The sequence below is a fragment of the Mirounga angustirostris genome, unplaced genomic scaffold (genome assembly GCF_029215605.1).
Source record: "Mirounga angustirostris isolate CCGP_5_RB_7025 unplaced genomic scaffold, mMirAng1.0.hap1 SCAF_6, whole genome shotgun sequence".
Lineage (NCBI taxonomy): Eukaryota > Metazoa > Chordata > Mammalia > Carnivora > Phocidae > Mirounga > Mirounga angustirostris.
In genome coordinates, this window is record NW_026991714.1 from 60848021 (window position 1) to 60867520 (window position 19500).

Below are 19500 nucleotides of genomic sequence, written 5' to 3' on the forward strand. Positions count from 1 at the left end.
GGGCCAGAGAACTGGCTTAATCCAGCCTCCCCACTTCCCCGGGAAGAGGGGTTCTCAGGAAAGTGAGGAGTGCACAAAGACGCCTACTCTGCTGGTGACTCTGTGCCTCCAGGGAGCTGCAACAGGCATGAGCTCATCATTCTCCAGCCAGTGGTGCTGAGAAACTCAAGGTTAGGGTCAAGGTGCGAAAGATGAGAGCGTCTCCTCCAGACATCAAAGAAGAGACATTGCAAGGCTCCCCTGCAAGGAGGGGGACAAAGTGGGGCTTTTCATGTAACTAACCTACTCTTTAGTAACCATCGCCATGGGACTGACCAAAACATATTAGCCCCCCTCTCCCAATTCTGTATTTTTCCCTCAGGACACCTCCTGGATCACAGGATGTGATTACCTCTCACAGCTGAAAAGAATCGTTGCCACTACAGAAAGGACCATCATTGTCTGGGATTATAAAGCTCAAGGCAGTGGCCAGGTACTGTGCCAACAAAAATGCTCCAAGTACTAAGGTTGTCTTTTCCATCCTGGTAGGATGTGAGCAATCCACTTCCTCTACTGAATGTCAGTTCCTCATATATAAAATGAGGGGGTTTAACTAATAGAGTTCATCATTAATTTTCTGTGAGGCTAATTAAAAAGGAAGATTCTTTCCATTTGGTGCATATTTAATTTGGTGATATTTGTTTTGTTTTTGAGAGAGAAAGAAGATAATTCTTTCCTTCTTTCATACCCTTCTCTTAATCCTCATATTAGCTTTTTGATTATGCTCATGTTATCAAGTTCAAAGCCTTTCTCTTCAGTTCAGCTTCATTTGGTAAGAAAATTACTAAAAATCAAATGACTAATTCTAGCAAAATATCTAATGGGGCAGATGCCAATGTTATTCCTTCAGTGGCTGAGATGTTACCACTTACGTAATTTACAATATTTATCGAGTATTTACAGACATATAGAAGTAATGAACGTGTTCCCTGCACTCAAAGAAAACTCAGTCTTGAAAGATCTCATGAAAAAACATAATATATAATATAATAGTACAGCAAATTTTACAGTAAAAAACCAAAAAACAAAAAAAACAAGGGCAATAGGAGTTCAGGGAGAGGCAAGATTGTAAAAAAAAAAAGCCCTCAGGAAGTGGGCTGACTCTGAAGGATGAGGAGGATTCAGAAATAATTAAACTTCCTCTGTGCCCTACTTGTCCCTAGGCTCAGTGAAAACCCAAACTTCTCATTCCTGTGTCCATTGCTATAACCAGCCAGTGATGCCAGGATGACTTTAAAGAATGCGGATTGTTGCCTCATGTCCTTTATTATGTGATGTGTATTGTCTTATGGTCTGCAGTTTGATTGCAACCTCTTCTCTGTCCAGCTCTCTCCAGTTTTCAGTCTTGCATTTTCAGCCCCATAGAAGCCTCCAGTTCCTTGAGAGCATCCTTGTCCACTCCCAGTCCCCTTCCTCTCCTCTTTTTGCTTTCCTGCCTGCACTGCCTGGGCAGAGATCATCTGGGCTGAAGCCATCCCCACTTTCCATTCTCTTAAATCCTTTGAAACTCTAGTCCTGTTGAGATGTGACAGCCTGTCTCTGCGCCTTCACGGGGGCTCAGCCCTCCTGGAGAAAACACGAAGCCACCGCTCTTCAGCATCACTACAAATTCAGGGTCCTCAGACTCCTCTGAGGATTCACTGGCTTCTGTCAACTTCTTTCTTGTCCTTGCCAAGTTGCTTTCCCATCCCTGGCAATATTCCAAAAGGCCATTTGTGTCCTCAGGCTCTCTCCCTCTCAGCCAAGATGGACTTGCCCCTATTTTCCTGAGAAATTTGAGTCTATGAGGCTTGTCCTCTTCCAAATTCCAGCTCTGCCACCTACAGCTTCATTGAGGACACCCTACTTCCTTTCTTCCTTTCTCTCTCTGGAGGCAAAATATCCTTGCATCTGTCACTCCCATTCCCCCCTGCCTCGTGCAGGACAAGGCTCTTCCCTTTCTATCTTTTTGACATTCATCTCTCTTTCTGGGCTCCTCCTTTCAACCGCCTCTGAATCTTTCTCTGGACCAGTTCCTGTGCCAAATCAAAGGTCACCTTCCCAGACCATGGGACCTACAGTGGCTTCTCTGGTCATTCTTTATCATAGCACCTTGCTTATTTCCTCAGTGCACTTCCCATGATCTGTTTTTTTTTTTACTTGTATTCCTGCACTAGAATGGTAGTTCCACAAAGTCAGAAATTTGTCTTGTTCATCACCGTATGGCCCATGCCTAGAATAGTTCTTGGCACATCGTAGGTGCTCAGTAATTATTTGTTGAATGACTGAATGAAGCTCTACATATGTTCAAATCTCACTCGTTCTAGAGGAAACAAAACAAAATAATTTTTAAATATCTTTTTCTTCTATCTTAGGTAGAGACTCAATTCTGGAAGAGCCCTGGCTATATAGCTTAGTGAACCCAGCCCAATAGCCCAGGGTCACCTTGACAAATGCTTGCTGAATATTTCTGGATAAACTTGGATGTTAGGATATGTTTTTCCTGATAACTTCTTGTGACATAATTGGGGTGTTAATACTTGATTTTCCCTTTCCCATACAGTTTTATGTCAATGGTCTTATAATGCCTGAACCTTTTTATCCTTCCCATTAATATTGCCTTACAAATCCAAGAGAGGGACATTCATAGCAACCAAACAGAAAATCTCATTAATGTATTGAACCAGAGTTCCTCACCTTTTTCCCCACAAAGCACCCAAAAACACAATATTGGGCTCACAGTGACATTAACTTTTACTTGGTTAACTTTTTTTTTTCAAGTTTCTTTAACACGGTGGGAATATCTAAAATTAAAAATATCATAAAATAAAACTTTTATCAAATAGTAGGATAATATTTAACATTGGATATTTAGAGCAATGTAATAACTTATTAAAAGCATTCTTCTGTTTCTAGGAAAACTATTTTGTCATAAAGCCTATGGATCACTGCCTCCTTTGTGTGTGTGTAGTGTCTCTGCCCGACCAGCTCTGCAGAGATGACATCCTTTTGGGGGATGATGGTGGTTTTGTGAACAAATTCACCATAAATAGTGATGACTTTGGACTAAAGCAGGCAAAATCCAAAAAAGCACTACAAAGCCAAGTCTTAGACTCAAAGAACTTTAAAAGGTAAGGGTATTACATGGGCAGTTCCATTTTTCTAATATAGACAGTGTATGGCATGGGCATGTCTTTATAATTGTACTGTCTTTGAAGTTTTTATAGTAATTATATATTACTTTTATTAGCAGAGAAACAAATTTTGTATTAAATATATCCTCTTAATCAAAGAAGTACAACTTAAAATCAGATACAATTTCACATTTCTAACATTGGAAGGGATTGAAAATGGGGTAGATTTGGGGCGCCTGGGTGGCTCAGTCATTAAGCATCTGCCTTCGGCTCAGGTCATGATCCTTGGTTCCTGGGATCGAGCCCCACATCGGGCTCTCTGCTCAGTGGGAAGCCTGCTTCTCCCTCTCCCACTCCCCCTGCTTGTGTTCCCTCTCTCGCTGTGTCTCTCTCTGTCAAATAAATAAATAAATAAAATCTTTAACAAAAAAAAAAAAGAAAGAAAATGGGGTAGATTCTGTAAATGGGCATTCTCACAAACTATCAGTGGTGGAAGTATGAGTTCCATCCCTTTCAGGAGAGCAGTCTGGGAGATGCATCGAGTGTCTTAATAAACCTTTCTACATTGGGACCCAGGGTCCCCATGTGCTTAAAAATAGAAGTATGGTTATCACAGCATTATTTCTCATAGTAAAGTCTCTAGTGTCCAACATTGGAGGAATGATTAATTTAAATGATTAATCATTTAAATAAATAATTCAGGTAGTTTCTACAAATATGTTTACATATTTTATAAATATGTCCATATAAACATAATACATTTATATATAAAATATATTTTTTGTCAGACAACTTTTTTTTGTTAGATATTTAAAGTACCAAGGGGGGGACATCTGGGTGTCCAGTCGGTTAAGCATCTGCCTTCAGCTCAGGTCATGATCCCAGGGTCCTGGAATAGAGTCCCGCATCGGGCTCTCTGCTCAGTGGGGAGCCTGCTTCTCCCTCTGCCTGCCGCTCCCCCTGCTTGTGCTCTCTCTCTCTCTGTCAAAAAATTAAAAAAAAAAAAGCTTTAAAGTACCAAGGGCATTCAGTAAATCATAGTATAACTGTATTAGGGAATGCCATGCACTCCCATTTAATAATGTTTTTGAAATACACTTAATAACATGAAAAATGTTCATGATATAATATTAAGTAAAAAAAATTTAATTTTTCTACATATCTAGCATACACTATCAAGCACTTCATTCCAGTTACGATAGGCTCTTGGAATAGAAGCTGAGACATGAATTTTCTTTCTGAGATTTATGTCACCCGTCAGAAAATTCTATGGCCTCTTTTCCATCCCTGTTTCCATTAGCTGGATATGTTTGAAATGAGATTGGGGATATTAGGAATTTGAGGAATTTGGGTACAGTTAAATGAATGTTAATTTGCATTGGTTCTTTTGGGTCATTATTTACATGCGGATGATTTAATCATGTAGATGATCATCATGTACATGATTTAAATTGTTCAAGACTAAAGTCTATGGATGCGCTGAGTATTGAGGTATGTTCTTACACCAACAGATTCTCAAAACTAACAGAATGAAAAGTATTAAGGCCAAAGGGGTAATTAAAGTCTGGAGCCATCATTAATGTTTTCCTGCAGTTGATATTCACATAATTCCTTCATATTAAATGGGTGTGGGTAGGAAATACTGGTATGCAAAATGTTGTACAAATTAAAGAAATAGCCAGCACCCAGAGTCCAAAATTAAACACAGTCTGACATAGAAAAAGAAATCTCTCTACTCTGTTTAATCCCATATTGTCGAACATTCCTGCTTTGGGTTATAAACATCTCTATTCCTTAACTAGGATCTAAGGAACTTGGGAACAAGAATTTTACCTTAGTCATCCTATGTCCTTTTACCTGGGATACAATATGTGCTCAATAAGTCTTTGTGAATGAAGAAACAAATAACTATAAAATATGAGTAAATATGATAACATGAAGATAGCTTCTTCCAGGTTAAGACAAGAATTTTACCATAAAAGTTTTGGCCCCTAATGCTAAGCCTCTCACTGAAATGTCCTGTGAACTGATGAGCAAGCCTTTGGTGAGAAATACAACAATTGTCCCAGCCTCGACTTCACCAGTGACCTGGGACTACAAATTTCCCAGGTTTCTAGTTCTGAAAGTATTCATGGAAAATATGGAAATGAATTGACTCATCTAAAACAATACGAAACACAGTCCTTGGATGACCAGAATTTTTCAGTAAAGTAAGGATAATAGTGCTCCAATTAGACAGGGATTCTTCTAGATTATTCCTTTAATTCTGAATCTACAGCTCAATATTTGATTTGATAAATAAATTTTTATTTTTACATTTTAAATATGCTAGATGATAAATAGTTAAACAGTTAAAAGTGGTATAATGCATAAGATGGTATTACACATGCAAGCTTGTGTGTATCTAACATAACCCCTCCCTTTTTTCTTTTAATTTCCAGTGTTAAAAGGAAGCTGCATAATGACTGGGTTATGAAAATTAGATATATTACAGCCCTAAGTTGCTTTGGATCCTGCTCCTTAGACAGTGTTCATTCATTGGTTTTGGAATCCTTGAAGAGACTTGAGGATAATTTGTAAGTACAATAGTTTGTATACATGAACATTCTGTGACTTTCAGACTTTTTACAACTAATAAGCCCATGACAGCCTTGGAAATTTCAAACTAGTTTTTAGAAATTTCAGATGTTAATGATTCCATTTATTTGACAAGATGAATTAGATTTTTAGGAGGAAATTGAAGTTAGTCACACAAATCTGAATATAATGCGTCCTCCTAGCAGTAATATTGCACATCTGTTGTTTATTGTCACAATCTATTGGAATAAATCAATGCAGGTGTATCTACAACTATATTTTCCAAATATAGTTCTGCGGGTAAAACTCTATACTTTGAAAATCATTCTTACAGGTCAGTTGGCTAGCCTGTGAATGTCTATAGCACAAACATCATGTTCCATGTGTAATAAATACATGAAATGGCTTTCTTATACACATGAAATTAATTTGAAGAATATGTAGTCTTATTTTTTATCTGGTTAAATATTAATAAGTATTAATATGTAGTAATTACATAATATAACCATAACTATATAGTACTTATGTGTTAATAATTATATTAATATATGGTAACTATAAAACAGATGCTATATTTTAATTTTCAGTTTTAAAAATGCATTGTTATATGCTATAACATGGATAGACCTCAAAACATTATGTTAAGTGACAAAAGCCAGACACAAAAGACTGTACATTGAATGATCCCATTTAATTAAATGTCAAGAAAAGGCAAATTTATAGAGATAGACAGTAGATCAGTGGATGCCAGCCAAGAGGTGGTGGTGAGAGCAGGGATCTGAGGTGAGCACAAGGGAACTTTTTGGAGTATTGAAAATGCTCCAAAACTTATTGTGGTGATTATTATACAGCTGTATAAATTTACTAAAAATAATTGAATTGTACACTTGCAAATGAGTTAATTTTATGTTGTATAAGTTATACCTCAGCAAAATTATGTTAAAAAATGCATAGAGACTTCTAGTTTCCAGTCTAGCATGTGGAGTTTGGAAGTCATCACTCAGCCCTAACAACAGGTGAAAAAGACTAAACAAACTAAAAAATCAACAACTCTTCTTATATTCATCAAAGAAGCAAAGTCACAGATCAAACTGCTGCCCTCAAATTTGGAGAGACAAACAGGCATATACTAAGAATCACAACTTACCAGAGCAAAAATCCACAAGGAGATACCTCTGGGAAACCAAAATAGTGTGATAGGAAAGCCTAAACTGTGATTGACAAACCGCTGGGGGCTCAACATAAAAAAGTCTGAGAGTTAAAAGCTCCAGGGACCCAGTTAGAGAGGTCCCCATACTTTTGTGAATTTTACTTCCAGGAGCTCAACCAGTTTCTCATGGTGAATATTGGAAAATCCTCTCCTGCTTCTGACAGGGGAATAGGAAAATGCACCACATTCAAACATACCAAAATATTCTGTTCTTAGAAAAGTCTGTCCTCAAGCAAAACTATCTTACCAGAGCCTAAACTATTGGGGTTTTAAAACAGACTAAATGCCCTGGGAGAAAGGAAATATCCAACTCTAGATTACTCAAGCTTTCCACATAAGAGAAGGGAAATACCCAAATCCAGCCCACTCTAGCCATCCTGACCCACCTAAGGGGAAGGGAGGCTGCAGAACACTTGTGAAGTTCACAGTTCAGGGGCACAGCCTCACTAAAAGACTGAAATCTAATCAAAGGACTGTAGACCACTTCCCTTTCACCCCACCCACCTTACCACCTCATTACTAAAGGCCAAGTTACAGCAGTTCCTTTTACACAATATATTATGTTCTACTATCAAGAAAAAATTACAAGGCATACCAAAATGCAAAAACAGTATGAAGAGATAGAACAAGCATCAAACTAAACTCAGATATAGCAGGGATATTGGAATCAGCAGACCAGAAAGGTAAAATACCTATGAGTAATATGGTAAGGGCTCTAATGGATAAAATAGACACCATGCAAAAAAAGATAGGTAATGTAAATAGAGAGATAAAAATTTTAATAAAGAATCAAAAAGAAATGCTAGAGATAAAAAAAGAAATAAAGAATGCCTTTGATTGGATCAAAAGTAGACTGACATAGTTGTGGAAAGAATCTCAGAAATTCAGAATATGTCCATAGACACTTCAAAAATGGAAAGAAAAAAAAAGGAGAAAGAAGACTGAAAAAAAAATGGAACAGAATATCCAAAAACTGTGGAACAACTACAAGAGTTATATGCATAATGGGAATTCCAGGAGAATAAAGAGAAAAAGGAAAAGAAGAAATATTTGAAGAAATAATTACTGGTAATTTTCCCCAAATTAATGTCAGATACCAAACCACATATCTACTAAGCTCAGAGAACATCATGCAGGATAAAAAAAAAAAATTATACAAGCATATCATATTCAAACTGTAGAAAATTAAAGATGAAGAAAAAATCTTGAAAGAAATCAGAGGGGGAAAAAACACCTCACCTTTAGAAGAGGAAAGATAAAAATTATATCCAACTTCTCCTCAGAAACCAGGCAAGCAGGACAAAAGTGAAATGTTTAAAGTGGTGTGAGAAAAAATATGCCAAAACAGAATTCTTTTTTTCTGCAAAATTATCCTTTCAAACTGAAGGATAGATAAAGACTTCTTCAGATGAACAAAAATTGAGTGAATTTGTTGCCAGTGGACCTGCCTTCCAAGAAATATTAAAGAAGTTCTTCAGAGAGAAGAAAAATAATGTAGCTAGGAAACTCAGATCCACATAAAGAAAGGAAGAGCATTACCGAAGGAATAAGTGGAGGCAAAATAAAAACATTTATTTTCTTACTCTTAATTGATCTAACAGATAACAGTGTGTTCAAAATAATGGCAACAATGTGTTGAGATACATAGGTATATATGTGACCAAGGAATATATAACAGCACTTATAGGGAAATTTATAGCATTGGCCACATATATAGAAAAAGAAGAAAGATCTGGGGCTCCTGGGTGGCTCAGTTGGTTAAGCATCTGCTTCGGCTCAGGTCATGATCCCAGCATCCTGGGATCAAGCCCTGCCTTGGGCTCCCTGCTCAGCTCTCCCTCTGCACCACCCCCCCCAACACTTGGGCAAGCTTGCTCTCTCTCTCAAATAAAAAAAAAAATCTTAAAAAAAAAAGAAAAGAAGAAAGATCTAAAATCAATAATCTAAGCTTCCACGTTTGGGAACTAGAGAAAAATAGAAATTGTCTAAAGTAAGCAGAGAAAAAATAATAAAAATTACAACAGAAATCAATAAAATTAAAAAAGGAAATCAATAGAGAAAATCAATAAAACCAAAAGCTGTTTCTTTGAGAAGATCAATAAAATTGATAAAACTCTAGCCAGGCTAAGGAAAAAAGAGAAGACGCAAATTGCTACTATCAAAAATAAAGAAAGTAACATCACTACAGATCCTATAGACATTAAAAAGATAAAGGAATATTATGAGCAACTCTATGTCCACAAATTTTTTAAACATATCATTTATTTTCTCCTCTTACTTTTTTTTTCTTTTCTTTAAGTAGGTTCCATGCCCAGCATGGAGCCCAACACAGGACTTGAACTCACAACCCTGAAATCAAGACCCGAGCTGAGATCAAGAGTCAGACACTTAACCAACTGAGCCACCCAGGTGTTCCTATGCCCACAAATTTGACAATCTAGATACAATGGACCAATTCCCTGAAAGATATAATCTGCCAAAACTCACACAAGAAGATAGACAATCTGAATAGGCCTATATTTGTTAATGAACTTGAATTAATAATAAATAACCTTCTTTTTTTTTTTTTTTTTTTTTTTAATTTTTTTATTCTTATGTTAATCCCCTTACATTACAACATTAGTTTTAGATGAAGTGTTCCATGATTCATTGTTTGTGCATAACACCCAGTGCTCCATGCAGAATGTGCCCTCCTCAATACCCACCACCAGGCTAACCCATCCTCCCACCCCCCTCCCCTCTAGAACCCTGTTTGTTTTTCAGAGTCCATCGTCTCTCATGGTTCGTCTACCCCTCCGATTTCCCCCGCTTCATTCTTCCCCTCCCGCTACCTTCTTCTTCTTCTTCTTTTTTTTTTTTCTTAACATATATTGCATTATTTGTTTCAGAGGTACAGATCTGAGATTCAACAGTCTTGCACAATTCACAGCGCTTACCAGAGCACATACACTCCCCAGTGTCTATCACCCAGTCCCCCCATCCCTCCCACCCCACCCCCCACTCCAACAACACTCAGTTTGTTTCCTGCGATTAAGAATTCCTCATATCAGTGAGATCATATGATACATGTCTTTCTCTGTTTGACTTATTTCACTCAACATAATACCCTCCAGTTCCATCCACGTCGTTGCAAATGGCAAGATCTCATTCCTTTTGATGGCTGCATAATATTCCATTGAATATATATACCACATCTTCTTTATCCATTCATCTGTCGATGGACATCTTGGCTCTTTCCACAGTTTGGCTATTGTGGACATTGCTGCTATAAACATCGGGGTGCACGTAGCCCTTCGGATCCCTACTTTTGTATCTTTGGGGTAAATACCCAGTAGTGCAATTGCTGGATCATATGGTAGCTCTATTTTCAACTTTTTGAGGAACCTCCATACAGTTTTCCAGAGTGGCTGCACCAGCTTGCATTCCCACCAACAGTGGAGGAGGGTTCCCCTTTCTCCGCATCCCCGCCAACATCTGTCGTTTCCTGACTTGTTAATTTTAGCCATTCTGACTGGTGTGAGGTGATATCTCATTGAGGTTTTGATTTGGATTTCCCTGATGCCGAGCGATATTGAGCACTTTTTCATGTGTCTGTTGGCCATTTGGATGTCTTCTTTGGAAAAATGTCTGTTCATGTCTTCTGCCCATTTCTTAATTGGATTCTTTGTTCTTTGGGTGTTGAGTTTGATGAGTTCTTTATAGATTTTGGATACTAGCCCTTTATCTGATATGTCATTTGCAAATATCTTCTCCCATTCTGTCGGTTGTCTTTTGGTTTTGTTAACTGTTTCCTTTGCTTTGCAAAAGCTTCTTATCTTGATGAAGTCCCAATAGTTCATTTTTGCCCTTGCTTCCCTTGCCTTTGGCGATGTTTCTAGGAAGAAGTTGCTTCGGCTGAGGTCAAAGAGGTTGTTGCCTGTGTTCTCCTTTAGGATTTTGATGGACTCCTGTCTCACATTGAGGTCTTTCAACCATTTGGAGTCTATTTTTGTGTGTGGTGTAAGGAAGTGGTCCAGTTTCATTCTTCTGCATGTGTCTATCCAATTTTCCCAACACCATTTGTTGAAGAGACTGTCTTTGTTCCATTGGACATTCTTTCCTGCTTTGTCGAAGATTAGTTGACCATAGAGTTGAGGGTCCATTTCTGGGCTCTCTATTCTGTTCCATTGATCGATGTGTCTGTTTTTGTGCCAGTACCATGCTGTCTTGATGATGACAGCTTTGTAATAGAGCTTGAAGTCCGGAATTGTGATGCCACCGGCTTTGCTTTTCTTTTTCAATATTCCTCTGGCTATGCGGGGTCTTTTCTGGTTCCATACAAATTTTAGGATTATTTGTTCCATTTCTTTGAAAAAAGTGGGTGGTATTTTGATGGGGATTGCATTGAATGTGTAGATTGCTCTAGGTAGCATTGACATCTTCACAATATTTGTTCTTCCAATCCATGAGCATGGAACGTTTTTCCATTTCTTTGTGTCTTCCTCAATTTCTTTCATGAGTATTTTATAGTTTTCTGAGTACAGATCCTTTGTCTCTTTGGTTAGATTTATTCCTAGGTATCTTATGGTTTTGGGTGCAATTGTAAATGGGATCGACTCCTTAATTTCTCTTTCTTCTGTCTTGTTGTTGGTGTATAGGAATGCCACTGACTTCTGTGCATTGATTTTATATCCTGCCACTTTACTGAATTCCTGTATGAGTTCTAGCAGTTTTGGGGTGGAGTCTTTTGGGTTTTCCACATAAAGTATCATATCATCTGCAAAGAGTGAGAGTTTGACTTCTTCTTTGCCAATTTGGATGCCTTTGATTTCTTTTTGTTGTCTGATTGCTGTGGCTAGGACTTCCAATACTATGTTGAATAGCAGTGGTGATAGTGGACATCCCTGCCGCGTTCCTGACCTTAGGGGGAATAAATAACCTTCTAAAACAGAAAGCATCAGGCCCAGTTGGATTTAATGGTGAATTCTACCATACACTTAAGGAAGAAATTATACCAATTCTCTACAGTCTCCTCCAGATGATAGAAGCAGAAGAAAACTTCCTTACCCATTCAATGAGGCCAGTATCACCCTAATACCAAACCAGACAAAGGCACTACAAACAAAGAAAACTACAGACCAATGTCTCTTTTGAGTATAGATGCAAAAATCCTCAACAAAATAATAGTAAGTTGAATTTAATAAGATATAAAAAGAAGCATACACCATGACCAGGTATGCAAGGCTGGTTCAACATTTGAAAATTATTTAAAGTAATCCATCATATCAACAGGTTAAGAAGAAAAATCACATGATCACATCAATAGATGCATAAAAGCATTTGATAAAATTATCTGTTCATGATAAAAACTCTAAATCAAGACACATATTTTATATTTTTCACACACACACAACTCAAAATGGATCATAGATGTAAATATAAAACACAAAACTATAAAACTTCTAGAATAAAATCTAAATAATCTTGGGTTTGGCAATGACCTTATAGGTATAACACCAAAGGCATAATCCATGAAAGGAATGGTTGATAAGCTGGACTTCATTAAAATTAAAAACTTATGCTCTGCCAAAGATATTGTCAAGAAAACAACAACAACAAAAGCCACAGACTGGGAGAAAATATTTGCAAAAGGTGTATCTGATAAAGGACTCTTATCCAAAATATACCAAGAACTCTTAAAACTCAACAATAAGAAAACAAACAACCTAATTTTAAAAACAGGTCAAAAGATCTAAAGAGACACCTCACCAAAGAAGGTGTACAAATGGCAATAAGCACATGATAAGATATTCTACATCATATGTCATTAAAGAAATGCAAATTGAAGCCACAAGGAATACGGCAAACCCATAGCTAACACCACACTCATTAAAAGCTAAAAGCTGTTCCTCTAGGATCAGGAACAAGACAAAGATGTCCACTTTTACCACTTTTATTTGGCATAGTATTTGAAGTCCTAGCCAGAGCAAGTAAGAAGAAAAAGAAATAAAAGGTATTCAAATTGGAGAGAAAGAAGTAAAACTGTCACTATTTCCAGATGACATGATATTATATATAGAAAGTCCTAAAGACTCCAACAAAAAGCTGTTAAAACTAATAAATTCAATAAGCTGCAGGACACAAAATCAAATATACAAATATACAAAATATATACAAACATACAAAAATTAGTTGTGTTTCTACACAATAATAATGAACTATTGGAAAGAGAAATTAAGAAAATAATCTCATTTACAATTGCATCAAAAACAATACAATAGCTATGAATAAATTTCACCTAGGAGGCTAACGACTGAATTCTGTAAGAGATTAATGAAAGAAATTGAAGAAGATACATAGAAATGAAAAGATATTCCATGATTATGGATTGGAGGAATTAATATTGTCACAATGTCCATACTACCCAAAGCAATGCACAGGTTCAATGCAATCCCTATCAAAATTCCAATGGTATTTTTTCACAGAAATAGAACAAACAATTCTAAAATTTGAATAGAACCACAAACAGCCCCAGATAGGCAAAGCGGTTTTGAGAAAGAGTAACAAAGCTGGAGGCATTATGCTGTCTGATTTCAAACTGTATTGCAAAGCTATGGTAATCAAAATGGTATGGCATAGGTCTAAAAACAGACACATAGATCAATGGAACAGAATAGTAAGCCCAGAAATAAACTCACACATACACGAACAATTAATTATGACAAAGAAGCCAAGAATACACTATAGGGAAAGGACAGTGTCTTCAATAAATGGTGTTGGGAAAACTGGTTAGCCACATGCAAAAGAATAAAACTGGACCCCTATCTCACACCATACACAAAAATTAACTCAAAATGAATTAAAGACTTGAATGTAAGAACTAAAGCTATAAGACTCCTAGTGTAAAATATAAGTGAGAAGATCCTTGACATTGATCTTGGCTGTGATGTTTTGAATCTGACACCAAAAACAAAAACAACAAAGGCAAAAGTAAACAAGTGAGACTACACCAAACTAAAAAGCTCCTGTGTAGCAAAAGAAACCATCAGCAAAGTGGAAAGGCCACCTACTGAATGGGAGAAAATATTTGCAAATCATACATCTGATAAGGGGCTAATATCCAAATATGTGTGTATGTGTGTGTGTGTGTAACTCATACCACTCGAAAGCAAAAAAAAAATTTGAATTGAAAAATGGGCAGAAGATCCGAAGAGAAATTTTTTTCAAAGAAACCATACAGATGGCCAAAAGGTACATGAAAAGGTGCTCAACATCACCAGTCATCAGAGAAATGCAAATCAAAACCACAACGAGATATCACCTCACACCTGTTGGAATGGCTAAAGTCAAACATTCAATGCAATCTCTATCAAAATACCATTAACATTTTTCATGGAGCTGGAACATACAATCCTAAAGTTTGTATGGAACCAGAAAGGACCCTAAGTAGCCAAAGAGGAATGTTGAAAAAGAAAACCAAAGCTGGAGCCATCACGATTCCGGACTTCCAGCTCTATTACAAAGCTGTCATCATCAAGACAGTATGGTACTGGCACAAAAACAGACACATAGATTAATGGAAAAGAATAGAGAACCCAGAAATGGACCCTCAACTTTTTGGTCAGCTGGTCTTCAACAAAGTAGGTAAGAATTTATCTAACGGAAAAAAGACAATCTCTTCAATAAATGGTGTTGGGAAAATTGGACAGTCACATGCAGAAGAATGAAACTGGACCATTTTCTTACACCATACACAAAAATAAACTCAAAATGGATAAAAGATCTATATGTGAGACAGGAATCCATCAAAATCCTAGGGGAGAACACAGGCAGCAACCTCTTTGACCTTGGCCACAGCAACTTCTTGCTACATATGTCTCCAAAGACAAGGGAAACAAAAGCAAAAATGTACTATTGGGACTTCATCAAGATAAAAAGCTTCTGTACAGTAAACAGTCAACAAAACTAAAAGGCAACCTATGGAATGGGAGAAGATATTTGCAAACGTCTTATTAGTTAAAAGGCTAGTATCCAAAGTCTATAAAGAACTTATCAAACTCAGCATCCATTAAACAAAAAATCCAGTCAAGAAATGGGCAGAAGACACGATAAGACATTTCTCCAAAGAAGACATACAAATGGCCAACAGACACATGAAAAAATGCTTAACATCACTCAGCATCAGGGAAATACAAATCAAAACTACAATGAGATACCACCTCACACTGGTCAGCATGGCTAAAATTAACAAGTCAGGAAACAACAAATGTTGGCGAGGATGCTGAGAAAGGGGAACCTTCTTACACTGTTCATGGGAATGCAAACTGGTGTAGCCACTTTGGAAAACAGTATGGGGGTTTCTTAAGAAGTTAATAATAGAGCTACCCTACAGCCCAGTAATTGTACTACTGGGTATTTGTCTAAAGGATACAAACATAGTGCTTCAAAGGGGCACATGCACCCCAAACTTTATAGCAGCAATGTCTACAATAACCAAACTGTGGAAAGAGCCCAGATGTCCACTGACAGATAAATGGGAAAGAAGAGGTGGTATACATATACAATGGAATATTACTCAGCCATCAAAAAGAATGAAATCTTGCCATTTGAAATGACATAGATGGAACTAGAGGGTATTATCTAAGCAAAATAAGTCAGTGAGAGAAAGATAAATACCATATGATTTCACTCATATGTAGAATTTAAGACACAGAACAGGTGAACATAGGGGAAGGGAAGGAAAAATAAAACAAGATGAAAATTGAAAGGGAGACAAACCATAAGAGACACTGCACTAGAAAGGAAACTGAGGGTTGCTGGAGAGGAGGTGGGTGGGTGGAAGGGATAATTGGGTGATGGGCATTAAGGAGGGCACTTGATGTAATGAGTACTGGGTGTTACATGTGACTGATGAATCACTAAATTCTACCTCTGAAACTAATAAAAAAGAAAAAAGAAAGAAACACCAAGTGTTGGTGACGATGTGGAGAAAAGGGAACCCTGGTGTATTGTTGGTGGGAATGTAATTTTGTGCAGCTGCTATGAAAAACAGTACAGAAGTTCCTCAAAAAATTAAAAATAGAACTACCATATGATGCAATATTCCATTTCTGGGTATTTATCTGAATAATATAAAACACGAATTCAGGAAGATATATGCACCCCCAAGTTTATTTTTTACAATAGCCAAAATATGGAAACAAAGTAAGTGTTCATTGATGGATGAATGGATAAAGAAAATTGGTATGTATGTAGAATGCAATATTATTTAGCCATAAAAAAAGAATGAAATCTTGCCATTTGTGACAACATGAATGAACCTGAAGGGTTATGTCAAGTGAAATAAGCCAGACACAGACAAATACTGCATGTTATCACTTACATGAGGGATACAAAAAAAAAAGTCAACCTCATAGAAACTAGGAGTAGAGAAGTGGATGCCAGGGGCTTGGGTGTTGGGGGAAATAGGGAAAAGTTGGAAAAATGTATAAACTTTCAGTTATAAATGAGTAAGATCTGAAGATCTAATGTATAACATGGTGACTATAGTAAATAACACTATATTGTATAACTGAAATTTACTGAGAGTAGAACTTAAATGTTCTGAGAAGAAAAAGAAAGAAAAAGAAAAAGAAAGAAAGAAAGAAAGAAAGAAAGAAAGAAAGAAAGAAAAGAAAAGAAAGAAAGAAAGAAGAAAGAAAGAGAAAAAGAAAAAGAAAGGAAAGAAAGAGAAAGAAAGAAAGAAAGAAAGAAAGAAAGAAAGAAAGAAAGAAAGAAAGAAAGAAAAAGAAAGAAAGAAAAGAAAGAAAGAAAGAAAAGAAAGAAAGAAAGAAAAGGAACTCAGCTGGAGAGAAGGGAAGAGAAGGAAGGAAGGGAAGGGATATGAAGGGAATGGGAAGGGAGGTGAGGGGAGGGAAGGGAAGGGAAGGGAAGAAAAAAGAAAGAAAGAGGGGCATCTGGGTGGCTCAGTTGGTTAAGCGTTGGACTCTTGATTTTCGCTCAGGTCATGATCTCAGGGTCATACTTGGGATTCTCTCTCTCCCTCTACCCCTCTCTCACTCTCTCTCTCAAAAGAAAAAAAGAAAGAGAGAGAGAGAAGAGAAGAAGAAAGAAAGGAAAAGGTAAATATATGAGGTAATGGGTATGTTAATTAACTCGATGGGGGCGAATCCTTTCACAATGTATTCATATATCAGATCCAAAAAAAATGAAAAGATAAAATAAAAAACAAAACACTAAGGGTCAAACCTTAAGACTATAAAACTCCTTCTTGATTTAATTCCATTCTTTAAAATACATTTTCTTTTTTTTATTAACATATAATGTATTACTTGTTTCAGGGGTATAGGTCTGTGACTCATCAGTCTTACACAATTCACAGTGCTCACCATAGCACATACCCTCCCAATGTCCATCACCCAGCCACCCCATCCCTCCCACCCCCCACCACTCCAGCAACCCTCAGTTTGTTTCCTGAGATTGAGTCTCTTATGGTTTGTCTCCCTCCCTGGTTTCGTCTTGTTTCATTTTTTCCTCTCTTCCTCTATGATCCTCTGTCTTGTTTCTCAAATTCCTCATATCAGTGAGATCATATGATACTTGTCTTTCTCTGATTGACTTATTTCGTTAGCATAATACCCTCTAGTTCCATCCACGTTGTTGCAAATGGCAAGATGTCTTTTTTTGATGGCTGCATAATATTCCATTGCACATATATACCACATCTTCTTTATCCATTCATCTGTTGATGGACATCTAGGCTCTTTCCATAGTTTGGCTATTGTGGACATTGCTGCTATAAACATTGGGGAGCACATACCCCTTTGGATCCCTACATTTGTATCTTTGGGGTAAATACCCAGTAGTGCATAAAATTCATTTTCTTGATTGTAATAATTTTTTTATGAATTTCAGCTTTTTTATCTAAAGAGTTGGTAAGTTGCAATGACATTGAATCATAGCTGGAGGACTTGGGTTCAACTAAAAGACGGCTAGGCAAAATAGTGAATAGTCTATTTGTCCCACTAACAAAACACAAATGATAACTTCTAGGTCCTTCCTATTGAGTTTTTTTTTTTTTTTTTAGGGAGAGTGTGCAAGCTGGGGTGGGGAGGGGCAGAGGGAGAGAGAATTCCAAGCAGCAAGCAGGCTCCACACCCAGTGACCCAGTGTGGAGCCCCACACTGGGCTTGATCTCACAACCCTGATGTGATGACATGAGCCAAAACCAAGAGTCGGTGGCTCAACTGACTGAGCCACCCAGGCACCCCTCTATCGAGTTTTTAATTTTTTTCTCAATGTGCTATGAGAGCACTTTTTTTTTCTTTTAAAGATTTTATTTATTTATTTGACAGAGAGAGACATAGTGAGAAAGGGAGCACAAGCAGGGGAAGTGGGAGAGCGAGAAACAGCTTCCCACTGAGCAGGGAGACTGATGCGGGGCTCAATCCCAGGACCCTGGGATCATGACCTGAGCCAAAGGCAGACGCTTAATGACTGAGCCACCCAGGAGCCCCTCTATTGAGTTTTTTAATGAAATTCACCAAAAGTGAGAGGAAAAGATAGCCTCCACACATACAGAGCTAGAATTTCTTTAAATTCCAAGATTTTCAATTTAAGAAATGGGCTAACAAAATTAGAAATTTTATGGGAGAAAATATCACATCTCTAAAATGACTGACTACCCTACATTTTCTTGAAAGTTATAGTCTTTTTGAAAGGTGCATATTTTCCCCTCATTTAGAAAAAGATAAAAATGTTTATCTTGATGTATAACATATTGCACTGAGAAATGAATTAAAAACTTTTCACAGCACATTAAAAACAGTTTCATTTCTTAACACCAGATCTGATTCCACAAATATCATTTCTATGGCATAATTAATTTTCACTTAGTTTCTGTAACATAATTAACTGCTAGTGATTACACTCTGGCATTTTAAAGGAGTGCATTTCTGAAACAGTTAATTAAGAAATAGATGCAACTTAATTTCTAATTGATTTTGTATAATGTTGGCAATTCATAATACATTCATACCCATAAAGAAGCTTTTGTGAAACCATATGAACTATAATATGCCCTGTGTCCCTATGAAAGATACATATTCTACTTCAACATCCAGAGAAAGGATTTTCATCTCCAAGATACACAAATCTACAGACATGATTTTACCCACACAAAGAGAATTACCAGGGTAGTTCTAACAGTCAATATGGTAACCAGAAAGCTATACATAGATCATGTAGTTCAGCCTTTAACCCAGAATGCATCAGTGATTCAACAAATATTTACTAAGTCACTATGTGTTAAGCACCATGGACAATACAAATATGCTTAAGGCATGACCCCTGCCTTTAAATGCTTGAAATCTAAGAGGGAAGACAAGAAATACAGCCATAAACCCAGTGGCATGCTGGAGTCAGCTCATATCAGCTTCTGAGAGCTGATTGCTAAGATTTCAAGAAATTTGACAAATTTGTTGAACACTACCATCATTTAAAATTTAATTATTTAAGCTCACAATTCCATTATATTAAAAACAAAAGCAATAAATACTCAAAACTCATCACTTTTTATTTTAC

The 19500-nt window shown here is 36.9% G+C and overlaps 1 protein-coding gene across 1 annotated transcript in view; it reads left to right on the plus strand.

Moving 5' to 3' along the window:
• The window catches only part of WDR64 (WD repeat domain 64), a 146557-nt gene that overhangs the window by 34212 nt on the left and 92845 nt on the right, over nucleotides 1-19500 (plus strand). The window contains exons 6-8 of the mRNA XM_045876185.2: nucleotides 362-472; nucleotides 2935-3149; nucleotides 5594-5728. Of these exons, the coding sequence (XP_045732141.1) occupies nucleotides 362-472; nucleotides 2935-3149; nucleotides 5594-5728 (461 nt within the window). The remainder of the gene's footprint in view (nucleotides 1-361; nucleotides 473-2934; nucleotides 3150-5593; nucleotides 5729-19500) is intronic.